This window comes from Pipra filicauda, unplaced genomic scaffold (assembly GCF_003945595.2).
Source record: "Pipra filicauda isolate LSUMZ 115617 unplaced genomic scaffold, ASM394559v2 scaffold21_size4447388_pilon, whole genome shotgun sequence".
Lineage (NCBI taxonomy): Eukaryota > Metazoa > Chordata > Aves > Passeriformes > Pipridae > Pipra > Pipra filicauda.
In genome coordinates, this window is record NW_024104332.1 from 4,234,357 (window position 1) to 4,253,479 (window position 19,123).

Below are 19,123 nucleotides of genomic sequence, written 5' to 3' on the forward strand. Positions count from 1 at the left end.
AAAATGTTAGGAGCTTCAAAGTAATTGTTCTGTAGTAATTTTTACTAAAGTGGCAGCCCACTGCTCCCTGTTTAATCTCAATATTTTGTGAATTTTTACGGGTAAGGAAGGCTGTTATATGTCATGTCTGATATGATTGTCTTATATGATGGCTAAATAGACTTTTCTCTGCAAGTCAGCTCAGACAGGAATCATATTTCAAAGTATCTACTAGCAAGAATTTGAGAATGTCTTCGCAGATGATTTATTATAGTTTCCATGATTTTATTTTTAGAATATAATTTTAAGAAAAAATGGAATATGGTGCAAAGCTGACTTTCGGGGATTATTGTGTGGCTGTGTGCTTTTCTTCCCTGCCAAAAGACGTGATATCACGCTGTGATACTCAGTCAAGTTACACTGTATTCATTTGTTAACTTTTTCTTGGTTGATATTGTAGTTACTGGTTGCAAACTCAGAACTGGGACTGCAAAATTATAGAATAACTGCTCTGTCTCTGTATCCTTTTATAACAGTCAACTACTACAGAAAAAATGCTTTGCTAGTTTTTTTTCTTTTTTGTCATTTTTATTATTATAATTATTATTTATTTTTTCTTCTATTTTAACATTGTATTCTTTATAATTCACAGTTACATTTACTAAAACAACTATATAAATTACACAAATGTGTGCTTAGATGCAAATCATCCAGCTGAGATTCAGGTCTTTTAAATCAGAATAAAAACTGATTTTCAGGTTAAAGCTTCAACGTTGGAGGAAACTTTGAAGGAATCATTAGTTGTCATTTTCCAAGATATAATTTACTGGCTACTTGAAAAGAGGAAAAAAGCAATACAATAATCCCTATAATGCTCCACGTGATATTATGGTGTTACATACAGAACAAAAGCAGCACAATAAAGTAGCAGTTATTTTATAGTTGGCCTTTAGTCAAAGTTGCAGATTTATTTCATAAACTTCCTCCAGTTCTGCTGCTGTCTTGGAATGTGTGTTAATCTTTTGATTCTCCCACTTTGTTCATCATTTCCCATTGTTTGCAGAAAAACCCGAGTTCTGCTTCCACGACAAAGACCCCGGAGTGTGCCGAGGTTATTTTACCAGGTATTTCTACAACAGAGAGACAAAGTCATGTGAAGTGTTCAAGTATGGTGGGTGCCTGGGAAACCAGAACAACTTCAAGAATTTGGAAGACTGCCGGACTACCTGCCAAGAGAACTGTAAGTGGTTGCCTTCACAATTCTCAGCTTTACTCTTGCATAAACAGTGCTGTGTTTCGAAGGCATCTTGCATGGGAAAAAGGCAACTTGGGGTGCCACGAGGTGGCAATAAAATTGACAGTAATTATATATATGTTAGAATAAAAATACCAAAATTAAGAATATTTGGACTCAAATATTTGGTAGGCACTATTTAATATTACAGGATCCCTTTTTTTACTTTTCTTATGACAGCTGACCTAAAATCTGCCAGTTTAATGTCGTAAAGCACTAATATATATTTTTTAACCCACGCATCCGCATTTATTCTTTTCAAACCAAGTCTTGCAATGGAAAGAGGTATCCATAAAGGAATTTCTAGTCTTAGATACTTACTGTAAGTTCCTAATTTCCCACCAAAGAATCGTGGGAGGCCTGTCCCTCACTTCTGAACGATCTGGCTGAGCAGCTTAGGCTACAAAATAGCCATTCAGACTGACCACAGATCCTTCAACCACTTCCTTGTCCTACCAGTTCCAAGGAATTGTTCCGCACCAGGATACAGAAACCTTCAGAACTCCTCTCCCCTTACAGAATACTTCACTTTATTCCTAGGGTGAATACATTTTCCCATCGAGAGCCTCCAGACCCTTTTATCTCTCTTGCCTCTAGTGGACCCTTTCCCAGGACTGTTTCATAATCTGTCAGTTTGGCAAAGGGAACTCGAGCTTATTCACACTTGGACTAGGAAAGACACACTAAGCTTTTTTTTAAAATATTTTTTTAAAGAACTATACCTCTAGAGCCGTGGACTCTTTCCCTGCCTTTGCTGAAACATTTCTTCCTGGGTTCTGATTCTGCTTTTACCTTTTGGACTAAAAGCTGCAGAATAATTTTTTTCCCCCTGCCTTTAGTCTGAAATAACACCTCCTTGTAAATTTGTATGAATACCTAAGAAGAAACAGAGGATTAAGGGCCATTGCCATGGTCTAAATAGATGAAAGTTTTTATCTTTGAGATATTGAACCATTAATACCAATTTGGGTTCTTTTTTTCCCCTAATTGTTTTCCTTTCTTTTTTCATTTAGCAAACTTATTGCCAATTGTTACAGTTGAAGAGCATCCTAACGCTGTGAACAGTAGTTCCCCAGCAGAAGAACCTGAAGAGCTCCCTGGGATTTTTGGTAACAATTTACTTTTGCTGTTTGTAATTGACTCTTTAATGCAGCTGCTCTTTGGTTTGTCCACTCCTTTTCCCATTTGTTTGAAGACGTGTGTCAGCTGAAATACATGAGCACAGTGAAGTCATTAACACTAAAACTTGCTCCATAACCACTTTCTAGTCAGTAACACAATATTTTGAGAAAAGCTTACAAATTCAAAGGTTAGAATGTCTGCTGGCAACATAAAAATAACCTTGCCAAACCATTTTTGATTTAAATCTTACATCAGTAAAATTAAAGAAGAAAAATGAACCCATCTCAAAGTTGCCTTAGCAACCTCAGCTTTCTATGGCTTTGGGACTTAAAGAAATGTTCTCTTTAAGTTGTATCAATGCTGGCATTGAGTAAGGCCAAAGGGTACCAATCACAGCTGATTTTCAGGGCTTCGTTGTGTCTAATTAACCCATCACTGCTTCACACCTCACACTCGCCCCTACTTTTCTTTTTCTTTTAGTAAATTTGTTGCCAACTGCTCCAAACGAGCAGCCCAACACTCTGAACAGTAGTTCCCCGAAGGAGGAGCACAACCAGTTTCCAATTTTTTTTGGTAAGTTTTTTTACATGGATTGCTTTTCCATTTCCACCTGTTTTCTGATATATCCAAGACTAAAGAATAGGCTTTCATCCATGTCAAAGGATTTGATAAGCAGAGAAAGTCAAAGCAAAGGAACATATTGCTATTTACAGATCTTCCATAAATATAGAAAGTGGAAGACTGACCACACCTTGTTCTCCTTGAAAAGTGAGCACTTCCAGAAGGTCTGATTAATACAAAAAGAGCAAAAGCTGTGATGCAGAATTCTTTCAGTCAAAATTAATATTTTCGTGATGATCTATTGGGCAAGTGATTTAAAGCTCCTCTTATCCATTAAAAAAGAACGGTATTTGGATTTTAGAGTATGGAATAGTATAATATATATAGTACCATAATATTTTTATTTTCACTGCGGCCATATTAAACTCAGTTTTGGTTTGAGTGTGAATTAGTTTTGTGCAGCTTCAAGGTATTTTTGCACTATGTATGATAATGCAGATGAGACTCTGGACCTTTCCTGGGGAGGGAGAGGCTTTAGCAGTTTCTGCAGCTGGACACTGTCCACTGTAGATGACTGGTGCTTGCTCACACTGTAAAGGGTGTTTGAATTTTGAGGCATGTCATTTTTATGATCCACAGTCGTGCAAGAGGAAACAACAAACAGTTGGAAAGAGCCTGAGCGGTCTTACCAAGTATTTATGTTGGTTTTTTGCATTTACACTCACTTGTACTTTTGAGGACTGAGTGGTGGCTTAGAGACTCATTGAGGTTTTTGCATTTTGTATATTCTATAAGATAATGGGCATGTAGGATAACATTCCTGTGCTCTTTGCTTGGAATGGTGTGTCTAATAAAGCACGAATGTGTGTTGTACTCTTATTTTTTGCCTGCACTGTGATCCACATGTACTGTTTGGTTGGTATAAATTTCTTTTCTGTTATGGTAATATTGTTTGTTTACCACATAAAAAGCATCAATGCCCTGAGTTATTCAAATGAATATAAAACAGTAAAGCTTTTGGCAACTTATTTTACTGAAAAATATGTGAATTACTTGAGGTCTGGTAATAAGTCCAGGGACATTGGGGCATACACATTCCTTGAAGGTTTTTAGTCATACTATGAATCCTCAAATCCTCAAAAGAACTAACCTACACCAGGAAAGGAGCATGATTAACTATGTTTTCCCAGAGGAAATGGAAGGGGGTTTGACTTTGTCAGAAACAGAATTTTCCTGCACAGCAGATTTTGAGAGGTGAGGGGTGAGGGTAAGAGAAAGACAGGACTTGAAGATTGATGGAACAGGGGATTGAGGAACAAGCACCAGTAGAGTCAGTGTAGCTGATCTGCCACTGTAATGTCTATTTTGCATGTATGTTGGCCTGGCTATCTATATTTAGGGGTTTTTTTAACAAGAACATTAAAAAATTACATTTACTTTCATTAATTTACGTTAAGTCAATTAAATTAATTTCATTTGATTAATTCATAAAAATTAAACTAAGACTATTAGAAAAAAATAAAGCATTTTTGCAAGGAGTTCTCTCATAGAATACCTTACCTCAAAACTGACATGCTATTCTATCTTGATTTCAGGGGAAAAAACCCCATGTTATTAGTGGTATGTATAACTCTGTAACAACATAAGATTATTAGACTTCCAACATAGTCCTTGATCTTCAGAAAATTAAACTGTTCTGTGGCCAAACTAAACAAACCATACGTAAAAACATGAAATTTCTAGGACTTCCAGCAGTGAACTTTCTTCAGAGGGTGAAGATTGTTCTGGTCTTACTCTGCTGCAATATCTAAAATAATTTTTTTTTCTGGAGAAGTTAAGAAAAACTGAAGCTAAGAATCAAAGCTTCATTTTTAGATTGTATAAAGTGATCTGTGGTGGAAAATTGAAAGTGCTTTACCTACGTTTGATTTGCGAGTTTTGAGTGGCTTAGAGGATCAACAGTGAATTTTCTACTTGGCAAATGTGGAATAGCACAGAGATGTGGGTCCTGTTGGTGCTTCTCTGAGTCAGGGTCACACCTTTTGCTGATGTGAATTGGCAGAGCTCTGTTTGCTGCGGTGGATCTGCACCAATTTATACCTGCAGAGCGCTCTCAAGTGCAGATGACTCGTGATTTTGAGCTTGGCTCCTTGAAGATTCTTTTATTTTCGCTCTGCTGTGAGCAGAAATGAGAAACAGAAGCCTGCACGTATCAAAAAACCTGGCAATAAATCTGAAGCTTTATGGAAGTGACATACCTGTGTTTAGTGAGAAGTAGTGCTCATTGTGTTCTCTTTCACCCTGCTCACCAAGGTAATTTCAAATTTCTTTTGTAGCGAGATTAATTAGCAGTTCATTGTCATCCTATCACACCGAGAGGGGGGTGTCTGGGATCCAAAAAAAGACTGTATTGTAAGAGTTGAATCTTAAACCATACACACAGATTGTTTAGGTAGCAGTGAAGGGTTAGGCACAAGAGTCTTTTTACAGGTAAGAACTATAGCCTTCTTTATCTACTGCTGATTGTATATAATTAGTTGGCCTATTTTTTTTCAGAAAAAAAAATCAGATATTGCAGTTTAGGGTTTTATTCTCTCACCAAAGCAAAAATCAGTCAAAACATCAAGAAAAAGGAGTAACAAAAATAAAAGATAATAGAAAAATTTACACTGTATTTTGCTGTTATAAAGCCTGAAACCTGACTGAGAAGCTCTTTCAGAGCTCCAGTTCCAAAACTCCATGTGAGATGGGTTCCAAGGTCTCATTTCCTTCAAAAGTTTTTGATGGAATTGTTATGTTCCTGAGAAACACTTTGTATTTAACTGTATTGTAATTTTCCAGAAGAAAACCTGAAAGTATTTGACTAACCCAGCTTGGAAGATTTCATTTGCCATTTGCTTATATGAACTTGAATTATATGAAATTGTTTTTTCCTGTGCCTGTGCATGGCCTGACCAATGTCACGTGATTTTGGCCAATAATATTCATTGCAAACCCAAGTTTATGAGCTTGATATTGGAGATTTAAAACAGGTTTAAATCAGACATTTTGGATAAAGAGAAATTGCATCAAAGACCAGAGGACGGGCCATGTAGCTGTACGTATAAAAAAGTTAGAAAGCATTTAATGAGATTTAATAATTTCTGGGTTTGTATGATCCACTTGATGTTAACATGTAATGAGTTATGTGATGGAATGAGTAATGCCACTTACACTGTGGAAAAAAGCCCCAACCTGCTGAAATGTACTTTAAATTGAGAAAAAAATAGAGTTAAAAACAGCATTTCTATGTCAAGTAGTCTCTCAATAAAGTTGGTATCTGTAATTCATAAACCCATAATGATTAGATTGGGGAAAACAATTATGATAGCAGGACACTTTATTTTTTTTTTTACTCTTTTCAGTCTGTACCCTTTCCTTTTTGTGTAGTTTTGTGGGTTGTGGGATTTTTGCTTCTTTCATTTTTTTTTTCTTCACAGAAAGAGCAGGAGAGAGAACTTTTCAACAGCTCTCAGAAAAATGAGGTTGTAAGATCAAAATATTCGAGACAGAAACTCAAGAACAGGCATAATATCTAAACTTACTGTTACCTCTAATGCACAGTGTTGGAAGCTGGAGCTGAACAGAGAAAACTTAGCTGCATCTAATGCTCCAGTGACTGTGCTTACATCCTGGCTCACAGGCTTACAAATTGTCCTGCCAGTGGAGATGTTGAGCTGGGCATGACACAGTCCATGTTTTATGTTTGCAGTAACTTGAAGTTAACAGGTCTTTTAGTGGTCGGTATGTTAAAATCAATTCAGAATTTTTATGATCTTCAGCAGACAGGAAATCACGATGAGTAATTTAATTTTTATTTTCATAGATTGTTTTATAGAAAAAAATGGCTCCATGTGGCAAAATTAGGAGGTTTTCTTCCTGGGTTGCTTCTGTGGTTGCTTCTGTGAGAGTGAAGAATAGGCAGATATTCTGAAGATAAACAGGAACAGTGTTTTGTGTCTGGGGCATTTAACTAACAATCATCTAGACAAAGATCTGTATAATTTTTGGAGGGTTACAAAAGGGATCCAGAATAGCATTTGGACACCTCTCTGCCCGTTGCATTGTTCATACATAGGCAGCCCATGGTTCCCCCAAAGCTTGCAGTCATTGTGAGAGCTCCTTCATGAGGGGACTGTGGACTCACTGGAGAATCCCACACAACAGATAAGTAATTTACATTGCGAAGTGTATATTTAAATTCTCTTGTATAATTAGCAAACCTGTGCTGTTTGGCTCCTTCCTCACTGGCAAGCCTTCTTGTTCTTTTTAGGTTCAGAAATTATCAGGTTAAGATAGGTAAGCTTGTTTTTAATGTCGCTGAACACTTGCTTTGAAAACTAACATCCTCTTTAGCTAGAGAGAAATTAAATTACCCCACACCCAGGAGTTCTCAGATAGAGCAGTACCAAAAGCACTGCCTCAGTAAACTTAACTACCATCCTCACTGTAAATAAAACAGTAGATTTAATATACATTGTACCATGTTGGGGACTTCTGCTCTGGATGCAGAGTGAAACTTAATCTTTCGGTAATGTCACAGTTATAAAAAGAAATTAAGTAGTGATCATTTTATAAATTGAAACTAACTTAGTCTATCTTGAAAAACCAACTCACCCCATTTTGGAATTTCAGAATTCTTTTTTGGATAGTATGATGTTGCTAAAACACCTTCAAATATGTTACTAATTTCATTTTACTGCCTTAGCTTTCCATAAATCACCATTCTATTTATTTCCCAGCAATTGTTCATACTTTTTCACCAGGACAGTTCAGCTATTATTATACTTGTCAAATGAACTTTTTTTAGCAGGTGTAGTACACATAAAACACATAAGATGTATCATGTCATTTCTAGATATTTTCTTGTCAACCTCTTGAATAGTCCAGGTTAATCCATAACTTCTTGCTTTCAGCAACTCACCAGCTTTCTTGGCCATGGATTTTCTTCAGCTCTGCTGAAACCCAAATTATTCCCTAAGAATTTTACTTTGTTTTTTCACTGAATCACTTCTACCTGGCTTTGTATCTGCAAGAGGCTTTGCGTTTCCTTTTATGCACTCGGATCTCAGCTCCCTCAATTCTGCTGCTTCCTGAAGGAAAGTGGCACTCCTCACTCTCCTCGCTCCTTTGGATCCTGCACTGATGGCAGAGTGGCTCCCACTCAGCTTCTTGCTTCCTGTGCATCACTTGTACCAGCTCTAATTTTGTATGTGAGTCACTCCAGGGCAACAGATGATGGAGTTCTTTCAAGTTTATGGACTTGCTTCTTGAGTTTGTTCCAGTGCCCAGGCACTCTGGATACCTCAGGTTCACCTCCCAGAGTTTCAGTTCTCAAACTCTCACTTGCAGCGACCGTGGAGAAACAAACACCAGCCTACTCCCTGGAATGGTAAAATCCTAATGCAGCACTAACACACCAGCAGCTCCCTGATTTGTGCACTTACTCTTCACATTCGATCCTTTTTTATTCTGTGAATTACAAGCTATTTTTTTGTAGGTGCTCAGTGTTTTCTCACAGACCAACTTCTGTTACTTAGGTCAAGCTTTCTGTGGTCATTCAACAACCCCAGTGTTAAGGTTCTGAATCTTACATTGGAAATGCTGGGTACTTTTACCTTCTTTTTGGTTTCAGAATGTCTAGCAGTAATTCCCTCCATTAATTATCAGAAGTGTTCACCATATTCTTAAAGCTGTCCAGGTTTCTTTTAATTCACTTCATTTGCTGCAAATACTGAACCTCCTCTAACTGTGTTTGAGTGCTATCTCCTATAAGAGAAAAGGCAATTTTTTCACTAACTATATAGGCAAAGCTGTAACTCTCAGGTAAGCTTTTGCTGGAAATTCAAAGGCAGAATAACATTTACTGTGCTATTTTTTGTAATCATTAATACAAAGATGCTTATATGTAAAGCGTCCTGGATTTTCAGGAGGGAAGAATTAAATTTACCGGTAAATTCTGCATAAATTTCAAATAATATTGATGTAACAGAAAACTGATACACTACAGTCTCCAACCTTGTTTTTCTTGGTATTTCTAGAACCACCTCCTATCCCTTCTTTCTGCATGACCCCTATGGACAGAGGACTTTGTAGAGCCAAAGAGTTGAGATTTTTCTACAACCACTCGAGTGGAAGATGCCACCCGTTCAGCTACAGCGGCTGTGGTGGGAATGAGAACAATTTCACCTCCAGAAAGTCGTGTTTGAGGATCTGCAAGAAAGGTATGGGAAGTGATACTGCCCCAGACTATCACAAGAGGTAAATATTATGCACATTGACACAGTCTTGCTGCTTTCAGTAGTAAGTACGGGCCTGATAAAATGTAAGAGTTGAAAGTCTTAGGAAAGTGAAAAAGGAAATCAGAAGAGAGGCAGAGCTAGAGAGAGAAAGATGGACAGTAAAGTACAGTGTACAAAGAACAGAAATAAGACAACTTGGCATTGGTCAGGCATATGGAGGCTTTAGGTAAGACAATGTTCTTTTTTTTTAAGGAGATTTATTGAAACGAGTTTTCTCTTATTTCTGATAATCTTCTGATGTCTTCTAATCTTACTTCATTTCACCTTTAGGATTCAATAAGAAACGAGGTGGAAGAAAGTTAATAAAAATCAAGAAGAAAAGAAAGAAAGAGTCAGTAAAAGGCTCTGGGAGAGGAAATCATCCCTGAAAGAATACAACTTTGATTTTTATGGAAACGTGAAGTAAACTGCTCTTCACCTGTGAATGAAAGCCTTCAGTCTACATCACTAAAATATATTTACTGTCCTGATTATTTTGATTATATATTATTAAGCTGCTTAAATTTTTATTATGTATTCCTCATTCATGTTAATAAATGTTACCTTTTATTTGATAAAGGCTTTTAAATTGTAGTTTGGTTGTATATAATTGTCAGAGCTGCAACAGGTCAACAGACTGTGTGAGTATATAACTCATAATGGTTAAAATTTAGACAAGATTCAAATTCACTTTATTACCCCATTATTCTTTTTGAATTCTATTTTTGTGCTAAAGAAAGCATAATGCCTGTCAAAGAATCATCACTTGTCAAACATGATTGTTTCAATCCATCATTAAAAGATAAGTCTATGCTGTAAAGAGGAAATATACACTGGGTTTGTTTTAATCACATTTATTTTAGGTTATGCAGGCTAGATTTAACTCCATTGAAGTGCATATAATTACAGTATTGTAAAATGAATATGAGATCAGAATTAACACACCAATACCCATAAAAGGATTACAGTTAAAGCTGTAAATGTGTGAAGCAATGTGGCAAATATTTGCAATAATTTAAAAATATATATGCTGGGATCACTGACTTTTGTCCTTGTTACTGAACTAGACTCATGGCTAAGCTTTACTGCTGAAAATGTAAGCAATTACGCATTTAAATATAAGAGTGAGAGGGTAAGTAGAAGTGAGATATTAATACACTGAAATTTTATCCAGAATTCTGGGCACAGAATTCTGCAGCTCTCCTTGTGTAAATTTTATGGTGAAGTGAGTAAAAACATCTAATCTTCCATTCTTAGTCATAATAATAATTTCTCATGGGCTCTCAGTATTAAAATTTCCATAATTGCCAGATCACATGATATACCTTAAAGTGGAGACAGAGCTGAAGTAAGTGAGTTAAACTAAAACATCTTCTACAGCTTTCATGTAAAAGAGAATTAAACTCCTTCTTTAGTAGCAGGAGTGCAACATTCAGAGAGCTCCAGTGTTTATAGGGATCTGCATTGATGGTGGCAGTGTTTCCTTAAGGTGCATTTTTCCTCAGCATCAAGCCTAAATAAAGGTGCTGGGGACAGAGCTGTTTCTGGGGCAGTGTCCTCTGCCCAACTGTGACTCCAGCTCTAAACCTGGTGGGGTTTTCAGCTGTGGTGGGACTCTGATCACAGCCTTGCAGTGGCTGGGAGGAAGGGGTTTGTCCATGGTATTTCTTTAAGCAGTCCCACCAAGAACACTACAAAAAAATTTGTAAGCTTTGTAAGATTTATTAGATTATAAACTATAATGATGGAGTTTCTAAAACAGAATGTTCTGAATGAGACAATAGATGTAAAAGATAGCAATGAATAGATTAATTTGTATGCAGATTGTCTCTTGTGGGGGTCATTTCATGGCAATATCTCTTCTTCAGGCTCCCTCTTTGTCCAGTGGCTTGTCCCTGGCTGCCTGGATTCAGCACCTACAAAATGTACCCTGGAAGCCTGGGAAAAGTCATCCTTTGTGTCCCAGAAGAAACCTGGCTCTGTGGCTGCTCCCCATTCTCATAAGCCTCCTGCTTGCTGAACTCTACTGCAAACTAACAGGGTCTTCTCACTGAGAGTCCTCAGTTGCTCCCAAGACTGTGCAGGTTTCTCCCAGGACTGCTGTAGCTAGAACAGGACTAGCAGGTGCTCCCCCATCCTTTCCCACCCACTACTTACCCTGTCCTAAATTAAACAAGTGATCCAGTGAGGGATCTCTTATGTCATTGTTGAGGCAGAATAGAATTTAGAGTTCTAGCATCCCAAAAGCACCTCTGTTTCAATTGACTAAGAAAACATTATGAAGTGATTTGTCTGTCATGCTTGTCAGTGCAATGAGAATGAAAACTGGAATGTTGTAGGCAGTGTAAAAACTGATCTGAGAGTGCACGCTGCTCTTGGGGTGTGTACTCTGCTTGGCTGCCCTGCAGTTACCCAGCTGTCTTCCTGCCTTGTTTTGGTTTAGCTCTACAGTGCATTGAGTTAGTTTTTCCCCATAAAAAGTCCAAACTGCAGTGTGATATGATCTTCACCAACATCACAAGTTCCTTCCATGCCCTTCATTCACTTCTTTTCATTCCTCTATCCTAGGTGTCCACAGAACAACCAAACATAAGAATAAAGAAAGAGATCTATGTATTTCCCAAAGATAATTAAAGGATGAATGTAGTAGGGGGGATAACTGAGGCATGACATAGGGAAAAAGTAGAGAATCAGATCACAGAATACTGAAGAGATCAGAACATAAAGCTATGTTAAGGTGTTACAGTGACTGTACGGTTCCAATTAACTGGAGTCCATTCATCCAGTCATTTCATTCCAGAGTCTGCCCCAGTTGCTCTGGAGGAATTATGCAGGGTGCTGTGAGATTTCTCCCCAGCTCTATCATAAGGAGCCAACAAGCTGAAGCAATTTTACAGAGGTTTGGTGAGTTCCCACGTGTCATCTGACCTGCAATAACTTGCTATGTGCCCTTAATCCATGCAGATGATGAAGCAAAATATCTTTGAGAAATAATTTAATGTCTTTCTATTCATTCTTTTTTCCTTGCATTTTCACTGGTACGTTTTCCTTTTTCTCCTTTTTATTTTCTGCCCACTGCTTCTGTTTTATTTCCAGATTGTTTGAGCCAGCATCTCTCTCTGCACCTCCAATCCACCTGCAATAGCAAAGCTGATAGATTTTGTTTTACATTTTGAGGAAATCTTCCTCTTTCTAGGTCCCACCTGTCAAACATATTGAAATTTGTAGTGAGTCAATAAAGCTATCATGATCCCAGTTTGGAGGCAAGGAACTGGAATCCTTTATTCGGTTCACAACTCTACATTTGAAGGGTTCAGGGTTTACATATTTAACAGGGGGGTTTACATATCATGGTATTAAAATTGGGGGGGAGGGACACAAAGATGAGGTATGGGGAAATCCTAAATTACAAACTTTTGGGTCTTAGGAATTACCTCATGGGGAAAACCCACTTTAACTTGGGGGATTTTACAGGGGGGACCAGGTAACAAAGAGAGAGAGAAGGGTTTTCTGCACAGCTTTGATGAGATCAGGGCATGGTTTCTCCAGGCTTGGGCAGGACATTCCATGACATCAATGGATCCTTGTCTGGACTCCAGATGGAGGTTTTTCCCCAGTCTGTGTCAGCCCAAGGCTTTGTTTAAACTTAGCAGTTTTTCTTTTTCTCACATCAAATATTTGGAATCCAACAGAAGTTGACATGAGGGTTATGTCTCATAGCTGGTTGTTCTCAGCAGTATCTCCAGAGGAAAAAAACCAGGTTCGGGTGAAGTTCGGGTGAAGTGTTCGCTTACAGTTTCTGGTTGTTCACTCGCGATAATAACACTTTATCCACGAGGGGTTCTTTATCCAACACTAAATCCTGGAGGGGTTCCCGTGGCTCTGTTTATCCCCCGGGATGCCGCGAGAGGGGGCGCGCGGCGCGGCGAGCGCCGGGATGGGTCAGTCCCTCCGTGCTGAAAGGGGGAACCGAGATTTGCTTTCTTCGCGTGGATTTAAGCCTTCTCCGGCTCGAGCGCGGGTTGTTTGGCACATTTAGGCCCCCTTTGAGCTGCTCGCTCCCGCGCTGTCACTCGGCAGCCAGTACGGGTGTAATTTAGGCAACCTGTAGCCAGAGGAGGGGGAGATGGAGAAATTCCGAGAGCCAGCGCATCTCTGAAGTGCAAACTGCACCAGTGAGGTGTCTCAGGTGCCTGTACAGCAGCAGCAAGTAAGTTTCAATGATAGCTAAATACGTAGAATGTGAGACTTTGTAAATAATAATTCAAACGAAGAGACAAAAAAACAAGATAACATTTGACGTGCCAAATCAAACACGACCCGTGTAATCCACCTCTCCAGCTAATTCAGATGCCTGTCTTGAACATGTGTGCCTGGCTGGAATACATGGATTTTTCAAGCTACAATGTGTAATGTGCCATGTTGTAATCCATAACCTAGACCTGACTGGCCTAAGTAATACTCCCAGGCTCACTTGTGATGAAATTCCACTACCTGAGGTGACACCGTTTATTTTAGAGAAATTTATTTCCATCACTGTTCAGAATCTGAGCTAATCCCTAGTTTATATCTGTTTACATTGCCTAAAGGTTTAGAGTGCCAGTTCTTAGTTCTTCACTGATTATAAAACTCAGACATTCTCCTGATGTCAGATCCTAGAAGCACCAACACTCGCATGTGCCAAATGAATACTCAAGTCATATGCGTGCTCCTTTGGTAACCCTGGAGTGTGATTTCACAATTCAGTTGCCATATGGATTGAAAGTGTCCCTACCCCTCTTTTCCTTCTTCTGATTTTTCCTGACCCTGGATTAGGGGTGGTTTTGTTTGGTTTTTGTTTGTATGTTGTATGTTTGGTTGGTTTGTGGGAGGTTTTCCCTCTTAGTTTTGGGTTTCTTGCTCTTGTCCTTTTTGAGGAAAAGATTTTTCAATGGCCAGATGAATTCCCTCCTCCAGTTCACAGCATGTTCCACAAATGATTCTGATGGCAAAAAGAGTGGACAAGTGACAGGTAGAGAGAAGTGAGCAGAATACTTTGTCTTGTTTTACGAGCAAAGGGTATCATTTTGATAGGTCCTTATGACACTGTGACCTTTGGGAGGTCCTTATGGTGTTCCATAAGGAGTACTGGTGTTCCAGCTTAATGCTCCAGGAACTCCCCATTTGTTCAGCATGGTATTGTCATGTCTACACAGCAACTGCCCATTGATTTGGAGGGCACAGATTCTGTCTATAGCACAGGTATTGACTGTACAAAGAACAAGTCATAAATGCTCTCAAAGAAACATTTTTAGGTCCCAATACGAATCTCTTTGCAGCTAGTAGAAGGATTGCCATTAATTTTGTTTTATGGCAGTTTTCAAACCAGGCAGTTCATACTTCTGCTTTGAAATCACCAGCATTTAAAAATATGTAGCCTAGAGACCTGTGCAGCAATATTAATGTTCCTGTTGCCTTTTTTTGTACCCTAGATATTCAAAGTCTTATTTATTTAAATACTTTTTTTTCCCTTGGGTACAAAACAAAAGTGTCACTTTAAATTATGCACTCGCTTGAATTTGAAAACTTTGGTTCTGACCTTTGCCGCAGTTTAACATTTGAGGAATAGAAGTATTTCTCTGTACAGTATGGGATGTAATGTAGTATGGGATGTAATGTAGTATGGGATGTAATGTAGTCCCTGCAGTTGCTGGCAGAGGTGGGTCACGTCAGTCACACTGAGGAGGAAGCAGCTCTTGTGTATTCCCTGTCTCTCAATAAAGATCCAAACGAATTTATTTCTCTGGGTCTAGCTGGAGGAAGAGGACGAATCTCACTGGCTCGATACGTGAAAGGACAGGTCCCGTGGTCTCCTCCTTTCCAGCAGAGCAGCGAGCGAGCGTTTTGCGAGTGGTTTCAGAGCAGCAGCTTTAATTCGGGGGCGGGCGAGCCGCAGCCGCCCCGGGGCAAGGTGCGGGCAGAGCCGGCGCGGCGCTGCCGGGGAGCAGATGGCAGGGCTCGGGCACGGATGCCAGAGGAGCCTGGCTTTCCCCGGGACATGCCATTCGAGAGGGAAAAGTAACTCAACGCCGGCCGCAGGCGGGGTCGGGTGATGTAACAGGAAGCTCTGATGTTTCGCTGCTGCCGCCGCCGCTCCGCGCTCCATCGGACGCGCTCCCGGCGCTCCCGCGGCAGCGCTGCCCCCCGAGCCGCCGCTCCCGCAGCCCGGGCACTGGATTATACCCGGCGGCAGCACCAGGCTCTCGCAGCAGCTCTCGTTTGGCCGCGGAGGGAGGGAACGAGGTACATCGCTGCTTTTGTCTGAAAGCGTTCTCGTGAAAACTCAGCGCGGTGAGTAGCGATGGAAAAACAGTTTCATTGTTTTACCCGGGAGCGACAGTTCTGTGCCATCTGAACGCGTTGAGAGTTACGCGTGTGTGCAGCGCTTTTGCATTGAACCGAGGCGTGTGATATGGAATCTGCAGGGAGAAAGGGGTGTGAGGAAAACCTCCGTTTATTTTTAGTGAGCCAAACGTTGAGCTTGATTTTATAACTGGTGTTGTTATATCTCTCCTTGATAGAATAAACAGGTAGAAAGGGAGATAAAATGCCCTAATCAGCACTTTGAGGATTCTGTCTCAAACCTCTAATATTAACTAACCGAATTTCTGTCTTTGCATCTGGAGAGAATTAGAGGCTCATTGGCTTGAAAAGGGTCCTTAGGACTCAGTACAACTGCAGCTCTTTCAAGAGAGGCTGATTTAGGTGATGAAGTAGTGTGGATTTTCTTCCTGAATATTTCTTTAATCTTATTGTACCAGAAAGAGGTCGTACTTGAGTTGTTTCATAATTAGGTTTTGTGCGGTAATTACACAGATAAAAAAAGTAAAGCTTCTGTTTTGTTTGGACTTTCTGTTTGCTTGAGGAAAAGTTAGGTTGAGTTTGAAGCCTGTCGCGTGCCGGGGTGTTACTGTTTGAGGTTTTTAACCGCAAACACCAAGCTGATTTATTGGCAGGTAATTGTCAGCTACTTCCTTTCCCTGAGAAACTACTGAACAGTGGGAAGTGTGTGATTCTGTGCTTCCAGGTATCAGCTACAAGGCAATTAAAAGTCTTGTCAGTTCTTCAGCTTTCCAAAAGAGGTGAGATATCCTCTGGTTTTACAGATGCGGTTGCAGTACCGAAATTGTTAATTCTAATCATTTACTCGTGTGTGTAAGCAATGGATCTGTAGAATCAGGAAAATAAATCTCTTTAGGCTGTAAATCACACTTGGGTTTGATCTACAATGAATCATTTGGTTATCCGTACGGTTTATAGGGGTCAAGAATGAAATATTAATAAAAATAACTAACTAACTTATGCCAGATACCTTGGGGATGGACTTTGCTGCTCTTACAATTGCGCCAATGCGGAGTCTTTCCAGTCCTCCTGTGCCTACTGGGAATCTTGTCATTCATTTGCAGTACTAATGCATATAACAGCTTAAACCTGTTCAGATCAGTGATGTGCTCTGAATCCGAGGTCCTTTCAATGGGTTGAAAGGAGGTGCTCCATGTCTAGATAAGGAGGAGCAAGATCAGGTTTGAATCCGTGCGTTTCCTTTCAAAGCACACGTGCTGCAATGATGTCTGAAATTCTCAAGTAAAAATAACAACCTGTATTTTCACACAGTATTTGCTTCTGCCGTCTGCTCAAACTCTCGTTGACTTCACTGCATATAGGAGCAATCCCAAAGTCTTCATCCAACTTTGAAAATCTTCCGCACAAAAGGCACCTGGTGACGCTGAGTCAAAGAAGGGGGCACTTCAGATAAAAGGTGTTCACGTTGTTTTAATGATCAGTGCAGTGGGGAAAACTGTCTTCAGAAATATTTCAGCTCAGTGACTTAGATTCTTATTTTTGGGTTTTTTTTCTCGAGTAACTGGTGTAGGTTGAGGTGCACACATAGGAAGTGTCGGGTGTGTTTGCAGGTTTGAGGTCAGAATCTGTGTTATTTGCAGATTAAGCAAAGGCAGCAGCAGGACAGTGGTGTAGAACAGTGTCACTGCACTTCTTACTGGATGAAACTAAATACCTGAATATATAACATTCATTGCAAGTTCAAGAATGGCATGATGTGTGTCCTTCAAATGTTACTGTACCCTGAATTTCTGATCAGTTGAAGTCTTTCTCTGTGTTAAGAAAAGTAGTATTTGTCCTTTTGAGTAGGCTTTTTGTGATACAACACAACTGTTGAAACCCTGGTCCACTGAGAGCCAGCGGGAATTTTTCCACCGACTGTCAAAGGGCAAGAAGTTCCTAAAAGTTGGTATTTTTCTGTTGAAGGAGTTATACCTGGGTCACCCATCCGAGCACTTGCATTCTGCAGTCTGTAGGCAGCTAGTTTCTTGGTAACTTCATTAATTTTTGAACGCTCCAGTCGAAAAACCCAGATGCACATGTCTCATTCTGGATAACTAATGTCATACCTGGCTCAGGGAAGGGACCCTCTGGGAATGCAGGCTGTGCTCTGTGGGCTGTCTGGGTATTGCAGTTCGGATTTTAGACTAGGACACAATTAATAACAAAAGCAAGGGAAGAAAGCACAGTGATACATTGCCTTTGCCATCAGCAGAATGATTAACTTGGTTCTCGATTCTGCACATTCAAGGTAATCAGCTGCTTCCAACAGCATTCCCAGCACAGGCTGGAGCTGGGTAGAATTGGGCCCAAAAGAGTCCACAAAGTCATGCAGATAAAGGATTCAAACTGGGCCACAGTCACTGGGAAGAAACTATTGCTACTGATATTTTTTTAATAATAATGTGTATACAGTGATACTTAAAAAGCGTATATCTGGTCACTTCTGTGCTAAATGCTGAACATAAGCTATTTATTAAAGCAATTGGAGGAATTTCTCCAATAAGAAGTCCAAGTCTACGGTTAGGAAAACAAAACAGAATTTCTTCTGAAGAAGTTGTTCCCATCTGTTGCCTGTGTGTTTACGGTGTTCTTGATTTGCTCCCAAAATTCCTTCTGTGCTCCTGATCAGCTGTCACTCCTGTGGAGCACACACACAATATTGGCATTTACCTCTGTTCTGAGAGCTCTGTCATTGAGTTCAATGTGTTGCACTTTACTCAGTTGAGCTTTACACTTATTGAAAACAGTCTCTTAGTTTCTCATGTAACTGTTCTGTCACTGGGAATTGTGCAGCAATTTGTCAGAGCTCTGGAATTGACTATATCCTTGATATTACGGTGTCAAGGAAGGAATGAATGCTTCTATTATCAAAACTGATGGGAGCTGACAAACAAATAACTTTGAGGCAGTAAAATAAGCGTGTTTATACATGTGGTTTTGTGTATTGTACATATAGTAATATATATATTATTTCTGTATACAACGTAGGCAGGTCTATATCATGCTGGCTTCTATTATTGCTAACATAGCAATTAAAGAGAGAACATGTGCATTTCTAAAGAGACTTTCGAAGTAAATTAATCCTAAACCTCATGTTTTGTTTAGAAAGCCATGAATAGCAAGTGTTAGTATTTTGAACTGAATACGTTTGAATGTTGTTTCCTTTTAATATTGAAAAGAATATGGAGAAAGCTTTCTGTAAGTGCACACAACACATTATTTTTGGTTTTTTGTACTCACGTTGGCAATTCAGATGTTTTCAGTGTAAATCTGCTTGCACAAAGAGCATCAGAAAATAGCCTATTTCTTACCTGTTATGTTGATGGAGAATTCCACAGCCAGTGTGGTACAATAGGAGGTCTTATGAAATTTAGTTCCATTAGAGCATTTCTTCTTAGCAATCCTTTTTGTGCTATATTAGAATCTGGGCAGAACCGAAAGGCTAAACTTTCACATTTTGAAA

The 19,123-nt window shown here is 39.5% G+C and overlaps 2 protein-coding genes across 3 annotated transcripts in view; both read left to right on the forward strand.

Moving 5' to 3' along the window:
• TFPI (tissue factor pathway inhibitor) overlaps positions 1-10,319 on the forward strand; it is a 33,917-nt gene extending 23,598 nt beyond the window's left edge. Inside the window, 6 exon segments of the mRNA XM_027740097.2 lie at positions 1,043-1,219; positions 2,287-2,382; positions 2,876-2,968; positions 9,037-9,219; positions 9,568-9,635; positions 9,637-10,319. Of these exon segments, the coding sequence (XP_027595898.2) occupies positions 1,043-1,219; positions 2,287-2,382; positions 2,876-2,968; positions 9,037-9,219; positions 9,568-9,635; positions 9,637-9,681 (662 nt within the window). The 3' untranslated portion in view covers positions 9,682-10,319.
• Positions 10,320-15,127: 4,808 nt separating this feature from the next.
• CALCRL (calcitonin receptor like receptor) overlaps positions 15,128-19,123 on the forward strand; it is a 66,826-nt gene continuing 62,830 nt past the window's right edge. The window contains exon 1 of one of the 2 annotated variants that reach the window (XM_027740093.2): positions 15,128-15,558. In XM_027740093.2, coding sequence (XP_027595894.1) covers positions 15,386-15,558 — 173 coding nt within the window. In that variant the 5' untranslated portion in view covers positions 15,128-15,385. Of the gene's footprint in view, positions 15,607-19,123 lie in introns of both variants that reach the window. The other variant, XM_027740094.2, reaches the window with a different exon arrangement.